Source organism: Ictalurus punctatus, chromosome 4 (assembly GCF_001660625.3).
Source record: "Ictalurus punctatus breed USDA103 chromosome 4, Coco_2.0, whole genome shotgun sequence".
Lineage (NCBI taxonomy): Eukaryota > Metazoa > Chordata > Actinopteri > Siluriformes > Ictaluridae > Ictalurus > Ictalurus punctatus.
Window position 1 is genome coordinate 11,667,501 of NC_071284.1, and position 22,059 is coordinate 11,689,559.

The following is a 22,059-nucleotide window of genomic DNA, read 5'->3' on the forward strand; positions in this document are numbered from 1 at the left end:
AACCACATTTTCTATCAGATCTGCTGCTCTGTCTGCAGAATCAAGAATAGGACTTTACAGCATGTGACTAACAAGTCAAATGAATGACAAACCAGCATCGACTCATCTTTATCGAATCTTCAACTGGCCAGTTTCACTCTGATCTAGTGCCCTTGGCAGCCTCAGATTCCGGTTCTTGACTAACAGTAGTCCAATCCACCTCAAGGTTCAACGTGTTCTGAGATGCTTTTCTGCTCACCACAGATGTAAAGAGTGGCTATTTCAGATATTGTCTGCGATGAACATTATTTGTAGCTCTTAACCTGTATCTGCATGATTTTGTGTGTTATGCTGCTGCCACATGATTGGCTGACTTGCATGAATGAGCATGAGTACAGGGGTTCCAATTAAAGTGGTTGGTGAGAGAATAGGACTTATTTTACATTTACAAAAGAGAAGAATAAATAAAAAAAAATGAATGAATTGTATTGTAGGAGACAGAATGAAAATAAGCAAAGTACTTGACGCTGGAAGAATTTCACTGTTTACACTGTACTTGATCATTGCATAGGGGTATTGATCAGCAGTCATGATCACAAATCAGCAGTCATGGCACACATCATGTTTGGTCAATTAATTTTTTAACAGTGCCTATTGAATATCGTAAAAAAAGCTTACATCTGATACGTCTATTTAAATTTAATGTGTTTCATGGGGGTGCAACATACCTTGATGCTGTAACTATAAAGTCCTACGACCTGCTGAATTATACACATCAGCCAAATCCACCACCTGGATTTTGTTGTATTTTTGGGGGGGAATTTTACTAGGGAGAGGGCACAAATATGATGTTCAACATGTCATATACCCATTCATTTCCCATAGTCTGCAGCAATGCCCTTTACCAGCTAACTAGCTCTCCAAGCGTTATTATACTACAGCTGCAACAACTAATTCATAACACGCTAGAGCGGCAATAAAATCGTTGTCAACAAATCTCTATCGATTAGTTGGTCTGCGGGTGGCAGGGTGCATGTTTACTCATCGCGTTACTTCTCTTGCGAAAACACGCATCAGAGAGTAAATACTGAAGTTTTGTCTCAAATGACGTACTGTACCCTAACACTATGCGTGCTGCAGTCTAGTATATGAATTTTAGAAGGGAAGTATTGTCTTAAATGGAACATCAGTGGTTTTTTACAACAGGAACAGGAAGAATAAGCCGTTTCCCAGACGATGGCACATGACGTAAAACGCACGTAATGCGACGCCACTAGTTGTGGCAGAATACCCAGAGTCAAGGTTACCTTTTATGCCCAACATGACCTCAGGTCACCATCAGATGGAGGCATAACTGTCAAATGACACCAGAAAAGAGGAGAGGAAAAGGGAAACAAAAAAACAAAACAAAAAAAAAACAAAGGGTGTGACCCAGGTCCTCTAAGTCAGGAGAGCAAATGTAGTGTAGAAGATTGTAACCTTCAAACTTTACAAAGTGGAGCTTGTGTAGCACGGAACCACGAAAGTGACGCATGAGCAGCACAAACTTCTGATTATATCCAAAATGCTCCACTGTGTGCAAGGGGTTGGGCAAACGGGTGCGAGTTGCTTAAGAGGTTTAGTTTAAAATGAAGTTTATGGTCATTAGATGCTATTTTTGTGCACTTGCAGTGTAAATTCTGTCGTTTATTATAACCGGAGTGATCTGCTGGTAACGAGACCACATTGCTCATCACTCACAATGTAGATGCGGTGATAAACAGCGTAGCGAGTAAGATCTGTAATGTCTAATTAATACAGTACGATCAAAGTAAACAGAAGTAAAATAGTATATCTAAAGGCAATGAGTAACAGAAACCATAAGGTGTCGTGCAAGTAAGATTACTACAACATTATTAATAATAATGAATATATATTAATTATTTAAAGAATATGTTTGTGTGTATGTGTTTACAAGCCCAGTGGGCTAGCCTAACATCAGGTGATCTGTTTGGCACAGCCACAATTTCTTTCTAATTTAACCTCTAAAACATACATCAATATAATGTCAGGGCACTTACGTCAATCTCTCCTTCATCAATCTCGCCATCATCTTCATCTTTCTTTTTATCACGAAAAGACTCCCTCCTACCCCCCTCTTGTCCTCTTGGCACTTCAGATTTTTTACACTGAGCATCAGGAGGCAAGATCAGTTTCCTCTCCTTCTTTCTCTTCTTATCCTCCTCATCTTTTTCCTCCTCATCTTCATCCCCATCCTCTGTGGCAGGCCCCTTCTCCGTATCCTCTTCCTCTGGCGCGGCTGTGCTAGGCTCCTCTGGCACTTCCTCGTCATAGTCAAGCTCATGCTCGTCCAAATCTCTGGACACGGAGGGCGAATCCTGCTTCAGATCGCTGACTACCATGAGCCTCCTTTGTCTCCTTTCCTCTTCATCATCGTCCTCTTCATCTAGATCTTGGCCACACAAGCTGGACCTGGCGGTCACCTCTGCTCCATCATCCTCATCTTCCTGCCTGACATCTTCCTGCTCTCCATCAGCAGGGGTGAACGGCCGGTCCAGCTCTGGCTCTGGCGAATCAGGGTCTGGTGATCTGGGTGTCTCCAGGATCTCTTCCTCTCCTTCTGGTTCAGCTGATCGGCTCATGCGTTGCCGGCATTCCAGGAGGGCACTCTCCTGCAGGTGGACCCTTCCACCTCTATCCATTCTGTCATCTTCTAGATCAGAAATGTCCTCTTGAGCCCCACCAATCAACTCAACCTGCTCATCATCATCAAAATCGGAGTCTGCGTCTCCTTCTTCTCCATCATTCAGTAACTCGCTATCAGAAACCCCGTTGCCGTCCTCTGCAGGGGACTCCGGCGACTCCAGAAGTTCACTGTCAGAGAAGCCTTTTTCCTCCTCATCAGGGGATTGTGGAGACTGAGTGGGGCTCTCAGGGGTATCCATCAGTATACAACCTGCCATTAATAATATTCAGATATATGCAATTAGTTTCTCTCTCTCTCACACACACACACACAGAGAGAATAAACATCCCTGATGATTAACTTATAATGGGCTGTTTTTTTCTGGACAGTGTTTAGAGGTTGGCAATTTTCAGAGTCTGATTGCTGCAAGCAAGATTTATTTAAACTCTTGAAAGAAATCCAGCCGGAATGATCTGCACATTAATCGTTATAAATATGAAATGATCTTCAGTGGCATCCAATATTTATTTTGTAAGGAAATGCTGAGTTGGCTTTTTTTTCAGTTTAAACTTTCATCAACATGTTCGTCTGTTTTCACTTTAGTTAACAGATTCCTACATGCCATTCGACTACCTGCTGATAGTGGTACCAGTGGGATTTAGCCCTTGCTTCAACAAGGCCTAAAGAAAGTAATGCAGCAGGGCTTTCCTCTTTTACTATGTCCAGCGCTCTTCTCTTCTCATCTGTACACTCTGCTCAAATAGATCAGGTTCCAAGGCTTCAACTTTTATGCCAATATCGTCGTCAACACCATCATGCTCAACATCATGTAAAGTTATGTGAAAAATAAATATAACACATGGAAATTGTTGTCTTATTTGACATATTTGGACAAGCAAACATTTGATCATCTTTGAAACAGTGCCTATTAATGAAATTGATATACATGAACAAAACCACAAGGAAAATTAGTTTTTTCAATAATTTATTCAACAAAACGATCAATAGATGTGATATTCTTCTGTGGAAATGTAAGTACACCCTTGGCCTCAGCAGTTAGTATTGCCCCATTTAGCAGAAATAACTTTTTGTAGGCGTTTTGCATAATTGTCCACCAATCTCTGACATTGGCTTGCTGGAATTTTTGACCACCAATCTTCTTTCAGGTGCAAGATGTTTGAGGTTTTTCTTGCATGTTCTGCTGTTTCAAATCCACAGACATCATTTCAATAGGATTCAAATCCAGGCTTTGACTAGGCTATTCCATAATCCTCCATTTCTTCTTTCTGAGCCAATCCTTGGTGGATTCGCTAGTGTGCTTAGGTGCATTATCCTGTTGAAAGCTCCACTTTCTGTTGAACTTCAACTTTGACACATGGACTCACATTTTCTTCAAGCATTCTTTGATATGATGCAGAATTCAAAGTTGAATCAATGAACGCTTTCCAGTTCCTGAGGCAGTGAAACAACCCCAAACCATAACATTTCCACCACCGTGTTTCACAGTTGGTATGAGGTGCTTCTCCTGAAAAGCTGTCTTTGGTCTGCAACAAAGATGTCTGCTGTCACTGTGGCCAAACAACCCTGTCTTTGATTCGTCTGTCCAGAGCACATTATTCCAAAAGACCTGGTCTTTGCCTATATGCTCATTGGCAAACTGTAGTCTCGCAAAGGGTTTTTCCTGGCACGCTTCACATGCAGGTAAAATTTGTGCAATCTCTTTCTGACTGTAAAGGCATGCACGTCGACACCAACAGTTGCAAGACTTATTAGCAGACCCTGTGATGAAATTTTGGGGTTCTTGGAGACTTCTTTATGTGTCAGACGGTCTGCTCTTGGGCTGAATTTTCTGGGACAGCCAATCCAGGACAAATTGGCAGTCGTTTGAAATCTGCACCATTTGTAGATGATTTGCCTTACAGTGGAATGATGTATTTCAGATAATTTGGAGATCTTTTTCAATCCCTTGCCAGACTCATATGCATCCACAACCTTTTTTTTCTGAAGACCTTACCAAACTCTTTAGATCTTGGCATGATGACATCACACACAACAGCAAAGGGAAAAGCAGACACTAGATATGAGAGGGGTTTAAATAAGACCGGTTCCACCTGCACTCCCTAAGCAGGTTCTAATCACTAGCACCCAGTCTTCAACACCTGACTCTAATTTTATGGATTTGAAAGTGTGATGCATGTAGGGATGTACTACTTTTTTTTCCACATGACTGATCTGTTTTTTTGTTCAGTTAAAATGTAAAAATTACTACAAAATAACAATTTTGTGTCATTCGATAGAGTGCATCACCTTTATTAATAGGCACTGTTTCAAAGATGATCCAACGTTTGCTTGTCCAAAAAATATTCAGAAAAAAGCCAACGATTTCCTGAGTGTACTTATTATTATTTTTCCACACGACTGTACATCAGTCAGTAGCCGAGCAAGTTAATCTAACGTTTTTCATCATAACGTATATATCTGCACTGCAGTCTGGAACGTGGAGTCCAGTGTTTGGCGTTGGTGGTACTACTTCTTCTGGATATCTCATTAACAAAATATTGAACATCAGTGGAAAATGCTGAGTGAGAAAGGTCGCTTTTGTTCTTGGGACCTAACAGCAAAACCCTTATGTTTAAGATTGTTGAAATATTTTCTCCCATTAAACAACACTGCTCTATCACTGTCTCCCTGTCTTCAGAGCAGCACACACCTGCTAAGTTCTAACAGGAATTACAAAAATACTTCACCAACCAACAAATTAACACAAGAATCATAAATACTTTACACAGAAACGTGTTTCAGGGTGGAGCCTTTTTTAAGCTAATACTCGTGTAGCTAGATTTAGTGAGTCGTGGGTTTAAGGGCTGCCACAAAAGCATCTTAAGAAAATAAATCAATCCAAGTGTTTGAATAAACATGGGCTATTACAAATAAGTTATTGAATTCCAAATGCGTTTTAACAAATGAGAGAACAGAAAAATCATATAACCTACCATTTTTAAGAGAGGACAGTGTTTACATTAAATATTTGCGTGTCAAGACAAAACAGTAATGTTACTGCAAATACAGATATAAACACTATATGCTTAAGCATGATGTGGTTTTAAATACATTTTAAAAAACAAACAAAAAAAAAAACAACCCTAAGTGAAGTTATGAATGACCCTGATATGTTACCGTTAGCTTGTTAGCGAACAAGCCAGCTAATGAGCTATCCGCATCCAGAAACGCCCAACTTCACATAATGCATATTTTTGCAAGACAGAGATAATTGTGTAGCAATCATTTGGAATGAGGTTACCTGCTAGGTTTTATGGCAAGTGACATGAGATGGACGACCAAAACGTCAATTTTCAAGCTAGCCGACTAGCTGGCTAGCTTAGCTAGCTTATTTGCCAATGAGGAGCCGTCTGTCGTTTCTCTGGCGGTGAAGTAGCTTAGCTGGCTAGCCCGCAGCAGCAGGCCCGAACGCGGCCCGCACTTTATTAAGGGCGACAACATGGATAAAAACCGAAAATTAACTTCAAACTACGTTAATTAAGTAACCGAAAAGAAACTCTTTGGCGTTAGTAGTCGTGTTTACGTCTTTCTGCCGAACAGGAGCTGAGCTGCTCTCATCCAAACTGGTCAGCTTCATTACCCACAACAATAAAGCGCACTTTCACCAAAAAAAAAGAAAACAGAAAAGAAAAAAACCTGAGAACGCTTAAAACACATTCGGTCACCTTTCAAACCACAGCGTCTTGGAGACACGGTCTCGGTGTTGGGAGTTTACCCGGTCTGTCTCCCTCAGTGGCGATATCTAAACGATATCTTTGACGATTTTCTAAATTTTCTTTAGCGGAGAAACGCACAAGCCCTGCACGGTACCGTGAGAGCAGCCATAACTCTGACGTCATCAAAAACCGACACGGGCCCGGTAGACTAACAAAACAGAAAATTGCTATAAACGGTGGCTATAGTTTTTTGTTTGTTTGTTTGTTTTGGTTATGTTTGTTTTGGTTAAGTTTGTTTTCAATGTATTTTTATTTTTGTAAAATGCTGTAACAGAACGACATATTTCTCACTAATAGAATACACAGGTTTCGAATTGCCACTAGTGGGCGCAATTACAATGACAGCGTCTGTCCATTTATTTTATTTATTTTATTATTTTCCTTTTTGTCCTATCATATTTCTAAGCCCTTTCACTTCCCAATGCTTCAGAGGAATTATACGCCTTCTGAAAAATATACATTGTTTGAAATGGGTATAAATAGTTTAAAACAACCATGCTTGATTTCTGCAACTGTTGATTTATCATTTTAACATTTTCCGTTTCACACTCCTGCAGGAATTTATCATGTAAATACATTGTATCGCGTATAATTAAAAAAAAGGAGTTGTTGAGTTTTACCACTAGGGGGCGCGATTGCAAAGAAAGCGTCGGTTCATTCATTTTTATTGCCCAATAATGGTTAAAAGAGCACATTTTGTCAGCGCCTGTGCTGTCTCCTAGATGAATATTATTTCCGACCTCGATAAATACTACAGATATTTATTACATAGCTGGGTTTTTACAGCCGAAACAGCAGGAAAGAGGCGCTTTGAACAGAGTGCATGGAATCTGAACACAAAAAAAGAAGAAAATGGTAAGATGCATTATTTACTGAAGCATTTTGAAGTTGGTTGTCTATAAGAATTATTTAACTGGCTTAAATGTAGTGTTACTTTTGTGTGTGTGTGTTAATATCCTACTCTTTGTATATCTTGTGTAGCGACGTGGACATCTTCAGTTTGGATTAACTACAGGTCTTAGAATCTTCTGATACTGACTTCAGTTCAAGTTTATTATGGATAAATTACGACTTGAGATTTGCCTACCTGGGAGGTAGTTTTACTTAAATAATTAGGAGGAGCACAGTGTTGTGCTTAATATAAATTACAAATATTATACTACGCCTATTTAATTCTGCACAAGAGAACACTGAGAACAGCTGATGTACTGTAATTGCAACCGTTTGTGTATCAGGCATTTACAACATCTTAAAACCACGTGGTTGACGTATGATGACTATTGTAATTCATTCATAATGTGGGATGTGTAAGTAATCAGCAATTTAAAAAAAAAAAATCAAACTTGCTTTAATATCATGTATGCCCTAGTGAACACAGAAGTGACATCACAAGGACCACAGAAAGAAAGAGAGAGAGAGAGAGAGAGAGAGAGAGACCTCAAGGGCTACACTCACTGAGGAGAGCTCAGCTGAGTGATTGACAGGTTAATTCATATCAGTCTCTCATCAACACGCTCGGTTCTCACCATCAATTTCAGTCTTTGTACTCACTGCACAGCAAGAAATTGCTCTTTGCAGGACAGTTGCTAGCTTAATGAGTGCATTTAACATCTGTGATTTAATAGCAAATGGTAGTGTAACTGTATCTAAAAATAATCTAGTGTTAATGACTTGCTAACTTGAATGTAAAATGTGTTGGGTTTTTTTCTTCTTTGACATATCCCTCTCATTAAAAGTGTATCATTAATTAGGTAAGTACTAATTGGTGTACTGAAATATGTCAAAAATAAGTCCAGCCTTAGTCTTGCAGTTTTTTAACAGAACAGGGCTGAAGGTTAATCTACACACAGGGGTTTGGGTTGAGCTGATTTTTATTATCTAGTATTTGTTATACAAGAGACAAGACAAGACAGAGGCAGCCGATAGGAGCAACAGATGACCAGCTGCCAATGCACATTAACAAGTCCAAATTAGGTTTGTTTCCTTTCTTTAAAAAAAAAAAACATCAGAGTAAATTTCAGCCTCATAATTCTCAGTCCTTTTGATTCCCAGGGCTTTATAGGAACATCCTGTCTTCTGAAATACACACTGCCGTAAAAGATTACAAATAGTCCGAAACAACTGTGCTTGGTTTCTGCAGCTATATTGTAGTGGTGACTTTATGATTTTGACATTTTTCGTTCTGCACTCCTAGACTGTCTCATTTCTACAGGAACTTATTGTGTATATAGAGAACAACAAAGTAGTTATTGAGGGAAGGGAATGAGAAAGAGAGAGAGAGAGAGAGCAAGAGAGGGACTTTTTACTATTTTAATCGGCGCTGTTTCAGAATGCTGTGAGTCAGAACAGTTATATGCACAGGATTTATCTACTAGTGCCAGAGTTGATGGACCTGCACAGTTATTGAGTGATTAACACAGGGCTGTGAAATCCTCTTAACAGTATTGGAGATTGGTATTTTGCCCACTGACTACTGAAATCTCTATTTTCAGGGGGATTGATTGGATGGACAATTGCATTAAGCAGCAAAAAAAAAAAGGTGTACAGGAAATTAAATGTGATGCCACTAATGCAAATATGACTATTTAACCAAGACGAATGGAAGAACACTTAACATACTGATCATACGCACATAAACAAATCAACACTTTAAGTTTCTTCCACACTATTCACACCTTTTTCCCCTTACCTGCTATATTTTACTTCACATTCCATTTCATGTTTCATTTTTGCATCTTAAAAATTCATATTATTCCCTAGTACACACCCACTCAAACATACACACTCACAGAAGCCCCAAGAAAACATGGCGGAAAACATGAGCTCCAAGATGGACAGTAGCTCTGTGTCCAACATCTCCCTTCTGGGCCAGGGAGACTCTGTGTCCAACTCAGTGGAGTATAAGACTGTGTCCGTGTTTCTGGTGGTTCTGGTATGTGGTGTGGGAATTGTTGGCAACATCATGGTGGTCCTGGTGGTCCTTACCACCCGACACATGCGAACACCCACCAACTGCTACTTGGTGAGCCTTGCTGTGGCTGACCTGACAGTGCTGGTGGCGGCTGGGCTGCCCAACATCTCCGAGAGCCTGATGGCCAGCTGGGTGTATGGGCAAGCTGGCTGTCTGGGCATTACCTACCTCCAGTACCTGGGCATCAACGTATCCTCCTGCTCCATCACAGCCTTCACAGTGGAGAGGTAGGGAGACAGTTAGTGCCAAGTGCACTGTGATTACTAAGATTTAATGCTTACACTAAACTAAAATGAAACACATATGCCATCAAAGGTCTAGAGCTTGTTTGTTCTTGCAAATGTCATAGTTAATCTGCTATGGTATTTATTCAGTTTGGACAGGTCTTGAGTTATTATCTTTATTCGGTATAAGGTCAGAGCTGGACAGATAATGAGGTGTAATACATTCTCTTTATTCAGTTTAACATGAGTGAATTTATCCAGGCAAACAAATGTGCTATAATAAGTCAACTGTAAGTGAATTGATATTCTCATCTTGTTCTCTCTTCCTGCCTCAGATACATAGCCATCTGTCATCCAATGAAGGCTCATACGGTGTGTACGGTCTCCAGGGCCAAGCGTATCATTGCAGGGGTGTGGGCTTTCACCTGTGTCTACTGCATGCTTTGGCTCTTCCTGGTGGACATCCAAGTGAACAGCGATGGGCGCGTCCAGTGTGGCTATCGTGTCTCCCGAGACCTCTACCTGCCCATATACCTAATTGATTTCACCATTTTTTACGTCATCCCACTGCTGCTAGCTATTGTCCTGTACGGCCTCATCGCACGAATCCTCTACCTGAACCCACTGTCAGACCCACCGGATTCAGGCACCATCACAGCCCCCACCTTCAGGAAAAGCTGCAAAGAACCTGCAGATTCAAGCAAAGGAGGTCGCCCAGGACGACCAAAAAGTGCACTCTCATCTCGGAAGCAGGTGTGTGTGTGTCTCTCTCTCTTTTATATTTATTCACTTCTCCAGTTAATCTGTCACACTTGAGCTGAATATGATTATGTATGTGTGTGTGTGTGTGTGTGTGTGTGTGTGTGGTTTTGTTTTTATTTGACCACTGATGTATTGATTGATACAAATGTAAATCAGAGAACAGAAAAACAAATTCAAAACCAGAAAAGCAAATCTGAAATCATAATAGCAAACCAGAAAAGACATCACTGAGTTAAAAAAAAATAGTGGAACACAATGAACCATGCATGATTGTCACTGATTCATAATTTCCGCGACTCAGACTACCGCACACGAAAACCGATCAATGACAAGAGTGTATTTGTGTTCTCAGATTAGTGTTCTCAGTGTCTTTGGGTTTGGCATTGTGCTTATTTTTGTGTACTTGCTGTTGCACTTTGGATAAGCTGTTGAATTTTTGGTTTGTCTAATTTGTTTTCACTTCAGTGCTATCCTCATGGTAAAATGCCTTGTGTTGTACTGAGACATCACAAATAGTGCATAACTGCTTAATCACAACTATTTGAGCTGAGCAGGAATACTTCAAGATTATTTGTGAGAGTCTATAATGTTTTCTTATAAATAAATGTAAAAGGAAAAATATGACAGCAGTTCTTAGTTAGTTTAAATTTGTGCTATATTTATGTACATGGTTTATAATTGCATATTTTAGTCTACTAGTATACTTCTTAGAACCACAAAAAGGAGTCTTTGATTTGTCCTATGGCAGAAACCTTAAAGGTGCACCTCTATGTAAAAGCCTACATAGTTCAGTATTATTTTGTTTTAATATAAAATGTATTATTTGTGCCATGTCTTACTTAGATTTTTTTTTCAGTCTTTGTGCTTTACTAAACTACTGTTATATTTTTAGATTTGGTATACATTTTTCATACTATAGTATAAAAGTGGCATAAACAACAAAAGAGAAAATGTAAACATGAAACACTTATGTTTATGGCAATCACCAGCCAAAATATCATAGTGTGATGTCTCTACGCTGTACTGAATTCATTAACAGAGCTCTTTGTCTTGTATTTCCTCTACCCAAGGGATTCCTAAAGGGCAAACACAGGACAACACTAACTGTAGCAGCCTGTCACACACCTAGCTTTTCCTATGACAGAACATAGTTTAAATATCACCATGTGCAGGAGAATACTTGTTCGTTTATTCCTTAGCTACAAATGTCTGTAAAATGTTTTAGAAAAGTTTTCATATAAATCTTAATTTATCACTCTCATTACCACTTTACAAACTAAGCCATTTTTTATATAGACTTAGAGAATGAATACTTGAGCGCTCCCTGTTTTTTTTCTGAACACTCAGTAATTGAATGACTCTACACATGTAGGAGGTTGTACAGAGATGATCGAGTATAGATGCTTGCTATGGATAAATACTAATAGGAAATTAATTATCTAATAGTCATATCAATGCAATGAAAATGAGTGCAGTGGAGATGTTATTGTAGGAGGAGTTGGCCAAATCTATAGAACCACAAGGTTTCTGAGGTCCAGACCTCTCATTAGGTTTAGAGGTATTTTTTTTAAATCCCAAGTTTGCCTACACCAGTTATTAAATTCAGTATGGAAACGGCAACATCCTAATTATGAAATGACAGAAGGTGGACTACTATGTGGAAAAACCTGCATTCCAAGACCCAATCAGCAGTGACGATTGGTTCTGAACTGACCTCAGAGCAGCACTTTAGATTTGCCCATGGATTTAATCACTCCTTATGTTTAGAGGAGGAGGATGAGCACAAGTGCAAAGCAAGAGAGAAAGATTGTTAAACTGCAAACCAAGATTAGCCATATTTAGCTCAGTAAAATGAAATAGTCTAAGTCGAGTAGTATGGAAGAATGGAAGTATAACATAACAAAGATTGGAAATTGGTATAGTATGCATTCTTCATTGTTGCAATGTGGACACAATTGTCTCACAAATGTTTTTCAGCCCTGGAGATCACCCTAGGTTCCAGTTCTACACTGTTACAAGCATCTCTTAAAAGCCACATCCTTGCCCAATTCCACTTAAACATGAAAAGTGTAAATACAAATATCAGATAAACTCTTTTCACTTGTAACTAATGTTTAACTACAAGCAGAAATTCTTAAAAAAAAACAAAAACAAACAAACATTACAGTGAGTTGTGTTTATGAACTTTTCAATGAAAACTGAGGGATGTTAGTGCGTATATTTACGCACAGTTTTGACCATGGGTATGCAAAGCAACGGTGAAGTACAAAGACGTGAGTGCAATGTGTTCAATCAGGAGCACTTTATGTAGTGGCTTGTTAATTCATCGTAAATAAATCCTTGAATTACCTATGAAAGTATGAAAATAATTGATAAAGACATATAACACTTTGCTGTTGATATAACCTTCAGCTAAGACCCGCAGGAGAAGGACATGAGGCACACAAATTAATGTGTGCATGGCTAAGTGCTTTCGACCATGTTATTTTTGCCTACATGCACATTTCAGAGAGAAATTAGGGATATAAAGGGTATTCCCCATCCATCATTGTGTAGGATTGTACCCACAGTGTTGGATGCCATGTTTTCTCTTGGCCCGACATTTATTCAGTTTCCCAATGCACCAATGTACAACAGGAATTCCATGCAAGGCGAGTTCAGGATGGACCAAAGGTGTTCTCTTTCATTCCAACAGGACTGGCTACTTTGTCATTTTTTCCCTCTTGCTTTAATGGATAATTTTCAACATTTTTTCACAGCATGAAATTTTTTGAGAAACTACTGTGAAAAAGAATGGAATACTCACTTGTAAAGGATGTCTAAGGGCAGGTGTTAAATTTTGCCATACATGATTGTACTATATATCTCAAGTTTAAAACGACAGCCATTACAATCTAACAGGGAAGGTCTCAGGAGGAGACAGACATGAGAGAATAGCTTACAAAGCTGTTCTTATGTAGTTCTATCCAATTTTCAGTTAAAAGCAATACTGCAATATTGAATGCTGAAATTTGTAGTATCCATGATGCATAGCCATAAATTAAAGCCACAACGTAGCCCCCTTTCTCAAAGGCTGAACCATTCAGATGATTCAGAGATTCATTTACAAATACCTCTGAGAAAACATCTAATTTAAGTTGTTGTTCAAAATATGTGATTCACTTCAACCTTTCCTGACTTCTCCAACACCTGCCATTAGTCTTCAGTTATAAGTGAATTCCAAGTAAACAAGTTTTTATTGTCCATAGTAATTGCGCATATAATACAGATTCAGTAAATAGAGACTACAGGCGGGAAAAAACTGCATTGTTTCATTTAACATGGTGATTAGTGTCATACTAACAACAGAAACAAAGGTCTGACTATATATGATGCATTTATTTATCTCTACAATTGTCCATATTATATTTTGTTGGCTTTGCAGCCATTTTCTCAAACAAGAACAGCTCACACACAAACACATACTGTGCGTACACTGGTTTTTCTATGTTTGTGAGGACTAAGTGTAAACAAGCCTAATCAGTCTACTGTATGCACCTAATCAGTCCCTCCAGGACTTTGCGATTGCAGCAATTAACACAAAATCAAGGAAACTCCGCAATAATAGCAGGAGCTTGCAGTTTGTCAAAATTACCTCAGATTTTCAGCAGATTTGGACCAAAACACATCATGTGACATCATCACAATTTTGCACATTTAAATTCGCCAAAGCCCCCTTTGATTTACATTTGTCGAATATGAGTACAGCCAAAAGGGCTCATATACAAACAAACAACACCGCAACCATGCAAGGCAATTTCAAGCAATTGCAATTTTGCCAATTCATGTAGTTTTCCACAAAAAAAGCACAAAAAACTCCACAAATTATAGCGCAAATTTGAAAAAAGACACAGCAGAATCAAGCATTTTTGGTCACACAAATCACCAAAAAACTCCTGTACGAGCTGCCTAATCCCAACCCTTACCTTAGTAACCAAAAATAATATTTGAGACCTTTTAGCTTTACAAATACAAGTTTTTGAAAAGCTACATGGGTTTTTTTTTTGTGTGAGTATAATATGATTGAGATGACAGTTATCCGTATTGTATCATTATTAGGATATTCTCTGCTTTCTGGTTCTCACAAAGGGCTAAAAACCTTCCCCACACACACACACACACACACACACACACACACACACACACACACACACACACACACTGACCCCACTCTCTACAGTCTTTGATGCCTGTTCAGGACCAGGGGTGAATTTCAGACCAGCTGTCAGTCTATTACCAAAATGAAGAGTTACTAGAACTCCCACTGATCTTGTGTGGGTGGGTGAGCCCATATGACAATTGTGCGCTTACCTGGGTGTGTGTGTGTGCGCACTCACTTGCTAGTGTGTGGCATAGATCACAGATTAAAGAGGGCTCCACTTGAGGAAAAAGATTTGCATAATATGATTTGTGGTGCTCAGTGAAGTACGCTTAATGCTGCTGATGATTCTAGTCACACAGATCAGGAATAAATCTCCCCCGCCCCCCGACTTCTTTGTTCTCCCCACTTTTTCTCCACACCTCCAGCCACTTTCATTGCACAATTATCTCAACATTTCACAAAGTTCAGTAAACTTCAGGATGTTCACAGAGCTCCAGTGGATGGGCATAATCACCAGATTTGAGGGAAGTTATCTGTGCTGTGAATCAGATAATACTATTGTTAAGGCAGCAGCTCCCCTTTATTTAACTTAATTGTAAGCAGCAGGCTGCTTTGTTTGTGCTGTGTTAAGACCTTGATTCCACCTGATGAAGAATCACAGTAACCAGAGGTATTTATAAATGTCAATGCTAGTCACACTTATTATCTGGCACTGTGATAATTAATGGAGCTCCTCCCAATCTCATGCCGCTTCAATTAAAATGTGCTGAGAATTTGTCACGACCATCCAAGGTCTCGCTCACCAGTTGTCAATCTGTCTGTGGTGTAGGATGACAAATAGCAATTAGCCTTGCAAGAGCCGTTTTATTCACATGTCATTCGAGAGATGTGAGGTGTTTGTTTGACATTTTCTCTAGTCCAGGCTTTAATGCTGTAAAAAAAAAAAAAAAAACTAGGAAAAAAAGTCAAGACCGAGCTCTGACAACAAAAGCAATTCAGTTGAAAGTGTGTGTTATTCAGAAAAACAAAGGAAATAAGAGGGCAGGAGAAGGTTTCATTCTTTGCTGAAAATGTTAAACTAAAATGAGAGAACAGTCTGATGGTGATTCTATTATAGCCCTCTCCCTGAGGTTATACATTGCCCATCTACTCACTGTCACCATGGCCACAAAGCCACAGGCTGTATGACAATTTACTACACTCTCTCTCCCTCACTCATTCCCTCACTCATTCACTCACTCATGCACTCAACATCTCTTTCTTTCTTACTTTCTTTCTCTCTCAGCCATAAACTCTTTCACCTTGGAATGCAGGATACTTATGTATATATGTACCTTCCAGTTCAGAAACTTCCTATGTGAATGATAAAATAATTCACGTCTCAGGATCAGGATAAAATGTTTTTCTACAAAAAAAAAATGAAACAAATTCCTTCAAATTTCACAAATTGTTCACGAATGATGTCATGATTGTTGTCCCTTGTATCTCTTAAAAATATGAGCAAAGAAGGCTGTGAAAATTCTTCTTCATTATTTATCCTTTTGATCTTTTGTTAAAAAAAAATCACAAAAATACTCTGCTCTCATGGATATCAAACAATTGCAAACAAAACACAGGTTTATAAAATATATATTTATATATTTGTTAAATATAGGTGTGCAACAATTATTGGCACCCTTTTAGTCAATACTTTGTGCTACGTCCCTTTGCCAAGATAACAGCTCTGAGTCTTCTCCTATAATGCCTGATGAGGTTAGAGTATACATGGCAAGGGATCTGTGACCATTCCTCCATACAGAATCTCTCCAGATCCTTCAAATTTGGAGGCACACGCTGGTGGACTCTGCTCTTCAGTTCACCCCACAGGTTTTCTATGGGTTTCAAGTCAGGGGACTGGGATGGACATGACAGGACCTTGATTTTGTGGTCAATAAACACTTTTTGTGTTGATTTTGATGTATGTTTTGGATAATTGTCCTGTTGGAAGATCCAACCATGGCCTGTTTTAAGCTTTCTGGCAGAGGCAGTCAGGTTTTCATTTAATATCTGTTGATATTTGATAGAGTCCATGATGCCGTATATCCTAACTAAGTGTCCAGGTCCTCTGCAATAAAACATTAAAGATCCACCACCATATTTAACCATGGGCATGAGGTACTTTTCCATATGGTTACCTCTCTGTGTGCCAAAATCATCTCTGGTGTTAATTGCAAAAAAGCTCTATTTTGGTTTCATCTGACCATAGAACCCGATCCCATCTGAAGTTCGAGTAGTGTCTTGCAAACTGAAGACGCTTGAGTTTGTTTTTGGATGAGAGTAGCAGCTTTTTTCTTGAAACCCTTCCAAACAACTTGTGGTGATTTAGGTGACTTTGGATTGTAGTTTTGGAGACTTTCTGACATCAAGACGTAATTAACTTCTGCAATTCTCCAGCTGTGATCCTTGGAGATTTTTTTTTTTACAGGTATATGTTTTTATACAAATACATATAGTGTTTTTTCATATGAATTCATAGGGATGCCAATAATTGTTGCATACCTATATTCGACAAAGACATTTTTTTTTTATATAAACCTGTGTTGTGTTTGCAATTGTTTGATATCCATGAGAGAAGAGTATTTTTGTTAATTTTCTGAACAAAAGATGAAAAGATTAAACAGTAAATACACATTTTCACAGCCTTCTTTGCTCATATTTACCAAGGGTGCCAATATTAGTGGAGGGCATTGTAGGTTGTTCTGAAGGATGCTTTACCCATGTTTAAAATATCTGGCATATTTGTATTTGTAAAAATTCACATGTAATATAAGTGAAACATGGCATGGCAGCTGTCATTTTGTCACTTTTGGTATCATGTCAAGTATTGTTGTTGACATAGCGTTGCAACATAACATTTTTTGAGCTGGCTTTTATTAGAACGTAAGCCATTAGACCATGCACTTTACCTAAGGCTAGAGAACTCTGTTCAGTGAATAGTGGAATGGTTATCACTGTTACAGCCTTCACTAGATAACATTGTTATACAGCATGATTTCATACAGCAAGTTACTGTTATTATCAAGTATTGAGTTCAGGAGACATTCTCTAGAGCATCATATGAAACACTTATCCTGATAAGCCTTTCCAGTTTAACTTGGAATTTAACCTAATGAGCAAAACTCACACTTTAATAGGAACACCTGATGCTTTCTGAGAAGCTCTTGACCTGTATCTGCATGATATTTTGCACTGCGCCGCTGCCACATAATTGGCTGATTGGATAATTGCGTGAATGAGCAGGTGTACAGCTGTTCCTACTAAAGTGGTTTTACCATATTGCACTCTGATATATTCATAGTTATATGTGTACTACCACTAAGTAAAAAGTTATAAAATATTTATTTATACACGAGCAATAAGATAGAGTATAATAACATAGAGGTGAGCTGTAAATCTGAATGGGCCCTAACATTACTGTCATCTTTAAAGGTATCAGTATGTGAACTGTGTGATTATCTGCCAGTGTTTGCAGTCTTTGTTAGCTGTTGAGCTTTGTGTTTGCTATCAGCTACAGCTACTGAAAGGTATTCTGCCCATTTTTTCTGTCTGATGGATTGGACAGAGAGTGGTCAGTGTGTTCATAAAATAGATCCAATCGCATCTGTAAACAAACTGACACAATGAAAAGCTGAGTCACTTAGTTGTGCTCAGTGCTCTGGACACACTTAGTAACAAGCACGGCTTCAATCCCTGGGAGTTGCTCAGAGCAAAAAATGGAACGATTTTCAGGAATAAGAAAATGTTAGTTAATGCTGGAAGGGGATTTAGATGTTTATTGTCCTCCTTGGCAACCCACATGTAAACGTTTGTGCTAAGAAATTTCAAATAGCTTACAATACATATTTAAAATTGCCACTCTGCAAATCCACCAAGGTCCTCACAGTGGGCATAATGACAAAGAGAAGGGCACTTTGCACTTATTCTTTGTGTTCTCACTCTGGGTGGTGCAGTTATATTTAGCTAAAACACTTAAATGTCTAAATGCGGTCTGTGATCAGCTGTAAAGACTGTGCTTAATAACTCATAAAAGTTGTATTACAAACCACTCTTGCCACTGGCCACTGTTTTCTGGGTCACATATAGTCTCAAAGTCATTATCAACATATTGTGTCATCTCGACTCTCCACAGGTCACCAAGATGCTTGCTGTGGTGGTGGTTCTTTTTGCCCTCCTGTGGATGCCCTACAGAACCCTGGTGCTAATCAACTCCTTTGTCAGCACACCATACTTGGACGCCTGGTTCTTGCTCTTCTGCAGGACGTGCATCTATGCCAACAGTGCTATCAATCCCGTAGTGTACAACCTAATGTCTCAGAAGTTCCGCTCTGCGTTCCGCGGACTGTACAAGTGCCAGCAGCCAGCCAGTCACCAGCGCAGTCTGTCCTCACTCCAGACCAGTTACACTCTAGCTAGAGACCCTCGAAGCACTCACGTCAGCAATGGCACCAAGGAAACTGACAAGAGAATCAGCTGTCGTACCACCAACCAGGAACCATGGATGGAAAGTCCCCTAGGTGAAAAGAAAAGTGCTACAGAGAATACTGGTATTGACAATAATGGCATGGATCAGCTACAAGAAAAGACAGATGAAATCGACACAATCAAGGATCGAGGTGATATTGCAAACCTTGCCACAGAAGCTGAAAGAAAAGGAATTAAAAAAGAAGATAATGGTCTTGGCTTGGAGAAAAAGATCAATAGCCAATGCTCTGATATTAGAAAAGATAGGGAAAATTGGAATAATGTTACCAATCACACAACTCCAGACATTACTCATCCAAATGCAGAGAAGGCTGTGCTAGCCCCTGATGAGATGAAACCTACACTGAGCCATGTTGAGCAAAATGCTAAGGAATTGATCCACAGCACATTGTAATCCCCCCTAATGTTTCATTCTTTAAAATTTTCAAAGGAAATCATGTATGGGTTGGTGTTGTAAAGTTTATTGCCCTGATTTGAAAAAAAAATTGATTGTTGTTAAAAGGAGAGCAAAAAAAAAATCATCTCAAGATGAATGTCGATTTTCAGACAGGCTCCAAAAAAGCTGTATGTCTTTGCACCTGCTGATGAGACAGTCTGCTATGGATTGCAAAGACTTGGACACTCTTTCTGCATCAATCTTGTTGGACAGAGGACTCACCAGCAACACTTTCCCCCTGTCTGCATTGGCTTTGAAAGTTTTGAAGTTTTGGCGTGTTCTCTTCATCCATGTAACATTAAAACATCTTGCCCACTCTTCCTGTAAGGAGCAGGAGAAAATAATGAATCCAACTAAGTGAGTACAGTACATAACCTACTTCTGAAAGATCAGAGAGGATAGCAAAAGCAACTGTTACAGCGCTTTTATCTGATAACATGGCCCAGAGCACTGGGTCAGCACTAACATATCCATGTTATCTGTTCATCTAACAAGAGGCATTTAGAGGCTGGTACTGTGCCAGTGAAAGAGCAGAGCATGGCCAGGGGAACTGACTTGTAATGCATCAACATTTGTTCCACATAAAAGCCTGTACTTTAGGAAGAGTCATGTTTTACAACTGTTTCATCTGCCATCATGTCCAGAGGCATGACTTAGTCCTCTGGGTGGCTTTTCAGGAATGGATGTAGATTAGCTCAGAAAGAGGGAGAGTCAATTTACAGATTCATCTATTTATCCATTTATGTATAGCGAGGACATAGGACAACTGATGCTTTCTGCTAAAACAAATGAAGAGTTATATCCTTTGTGTGTCCGTTAACAAAATGAGTCTTATACTAATGTGTGCTGATACTGAAACGATTTGAAAGCACTTTTTTGTGTACCCAGTGTCACAATATTTATTTTTATGTTTCATATTTATGTAGAAGGCAGTCATAAATACGATTTTCACTTATAAATGCTAATTTTCTGATGCTATAATGACTTAAGCAGCATCATGCTTAATGTGCGGTTTAAGTTGTTCTTTTACAAAAACAACCTGTTCCCTAATGTAATTGCTTTATGGCGAAACCTGTAGTTTATGCCTCTCCTGTGCTGTTTTCTTACAAGAAAAGATTATGATAAAGCTCTTGCAATTGTTTGTGGCTGGTTTTGTGGCTTATTATACTAATTTTAGCTGTGCCACACTTAGAGCTGTGCCTGGAAGTCGGAATTTTCATTTATCTCATCAGGCATCTTGTTAAAAGAGGCACCACCATTCTGCTCGTCGCCGTTTTAGTGCTTGAGCTATTATTTCTGTACTGTCACATTTCATTTGATAAGCAGGGAATGAAGCCAGTACCAGTGTAAAGAGGCTCAATTCAGAGTGCTAAAGTGGAATGTGTGTTATGCTGATGTTTTCGCCACACATGGCTGTTTTTCTGATTTTAATTGCATTGTTGACAGGGATGGAAAAACAAATTGTTTTCTTTTAAGGCTTGAGAAAATGCATGGCTTTGCTGAGGAACCGTATAAAATAACGTGAATTTTTGTTGTGACCTCAGAAAACCCACGAGGGAAGATATAACGCCTTTGGTGTGCTGCTTGTAATAGCTTTTTTAATCCATTTGATAATTGCTCAGTTCTTAATGTTAACCTACTGGAATCAGAGCTTGATGTATGTGTGAGTTCCGTGAGCAGCTCAACCTATGTTTATTTTTATATTATTATTATTATTATTATTATTATTATTATTATTATTGTGTTCACACCTGCTTCCTTTTGCTGTCCTTCAGTATATGAAGAATAAAGCTGAACAGATGCATACGAAAAAGTTCATTTCTTTTTATTAATGTAAAATATAGACATGGGTAATAATCAACCTGCATTTACTAGAAACTAATAGTGATTTCTTGTTTTGAGGGTGTACTGGAGTATGTTGAGGGGTGTTAAAGGTGGTTCATTTTATTCTGAATAAATATGTTCATACAAAACACAAGATACAATCTAACATATACCTGTAAAAAAATTACTATTCACTATTTATGCTGAAAGTAAGCTATTAGAATTCACTGACTGCAATTAAGTCAGTGAATTTTAATCATTACTCTACTTTAATTTACTCTTGTACTAAAATATAAAAGTATATATTTACTTAGTTGAATGGGTTAATCTTACAGGGCTGTATTCAGACTTGAGTTACGTGCAAGTAGTGAGGAATTAATAATGCAATTGCACACAGCAGTATTCAGACCTCAAGTTGAGTGCAGTAATATATTATATGAATATATATATTTTTAAAAAACTTCTCCTATTTCCTTTTTTAAGTCTGCATTTTTATCCAGAGACATTTCCTCATGTAAATACTGACATACTATGTCATCAACTGAATATGGCCCACAATTACATTCAACTGCTGCGATAAAAGAGACAAAAAAATTATTGAACCATTCTGGCTCCACATTAATCCATTAGAGCATGCTTATATTATAATAGCAATTAAACATAACTTTAAACAATGTATTTATTCTATTTTTCTATTGAAAGGCTGTGTTCACTAAGGGTCCTGCTAAAAATTGGCTAC

The 22,059-nt window shown here is 38.7% G+C and overlaps 2 protein-coding genes across 3 annotated transcripts in view; one reads left to right on the forward strand and one right to left on the reverse strand.

Annotated features, from left to right (window-relative positions):
* zc3h18 (zinc finger CCCH-type containing 18) overlaps positions 1-6,566 on the reverse strand; it is a 40,611-nt gene extending 34,045 nt beyond the window's left edge. Inside the window, exons 1-2 of one of the 2 annotated variants that reach the window (XM_017466366.2) lie at positions 6,391-6,566; positions 2,040-2,935 (exon numbers count right to left, since the gene is read on the reverse strand). In XM_017466366.2, coding sequence (XP_017321855.1) covers positions 2,040-2,924 — 885 coding nt within the window. In that variant the 5' untranslated portion in view covers positions 2,925-2,935; positions 6,391-6,566. The other variant, XM_017466367.3, reaches the window with a different exon arrangement.
* Positions 6,567-8,914: 2,348 nt separating this feature from the next.
* On the forward strand, positions 8,915-21,171 carry trhr2 (thyrotropin releasing hormone receptor 2). Its single transcript, XM_017465347.3, has 3 exons — positions 8,915-9,639; positions 9,972-10,389; positions 18,708-21,171. Exons 1-3 carry the CDS (start codon positions 9,248-9,250, stop codon positions 19,452-19,454), a joined length of 1,557 nt encoding a protein of 518 aa, XP_017320836.1. The 5' UTR covers positions 8,915-9,247; the 3' UTR covers positions 19,455-21,171.
* The last annotated feature ends 888 nt before the right edge of the window (positions 21,172-22,059 follow it).

Excerpts from the sequence above, each read along its gene's own strand:
- trhr2 (XM_017465347.3), top strand. The coding sequence starts at position 9,248 with ATGGCGGAAAACATGAGCTCCAAGATGGACAGTAGCTCTGTGTCCAAC. Across the intron at positions 9,640-9,971 it reads ACAGCCTTCACAGTGGAGAG|ATACATAGCCATCTGTCATC; the intron begins GTAGGGAGACAG and ends TTCCTGCCTCAG. Across the intron at positions 10,390-18,707 it reads CACTCTCATCTCGGAAGCAG|GTCACCAAGATGCTTGCTGT; the intron begins GTGTGTGTGTGT and ends GACTCTCCACAG.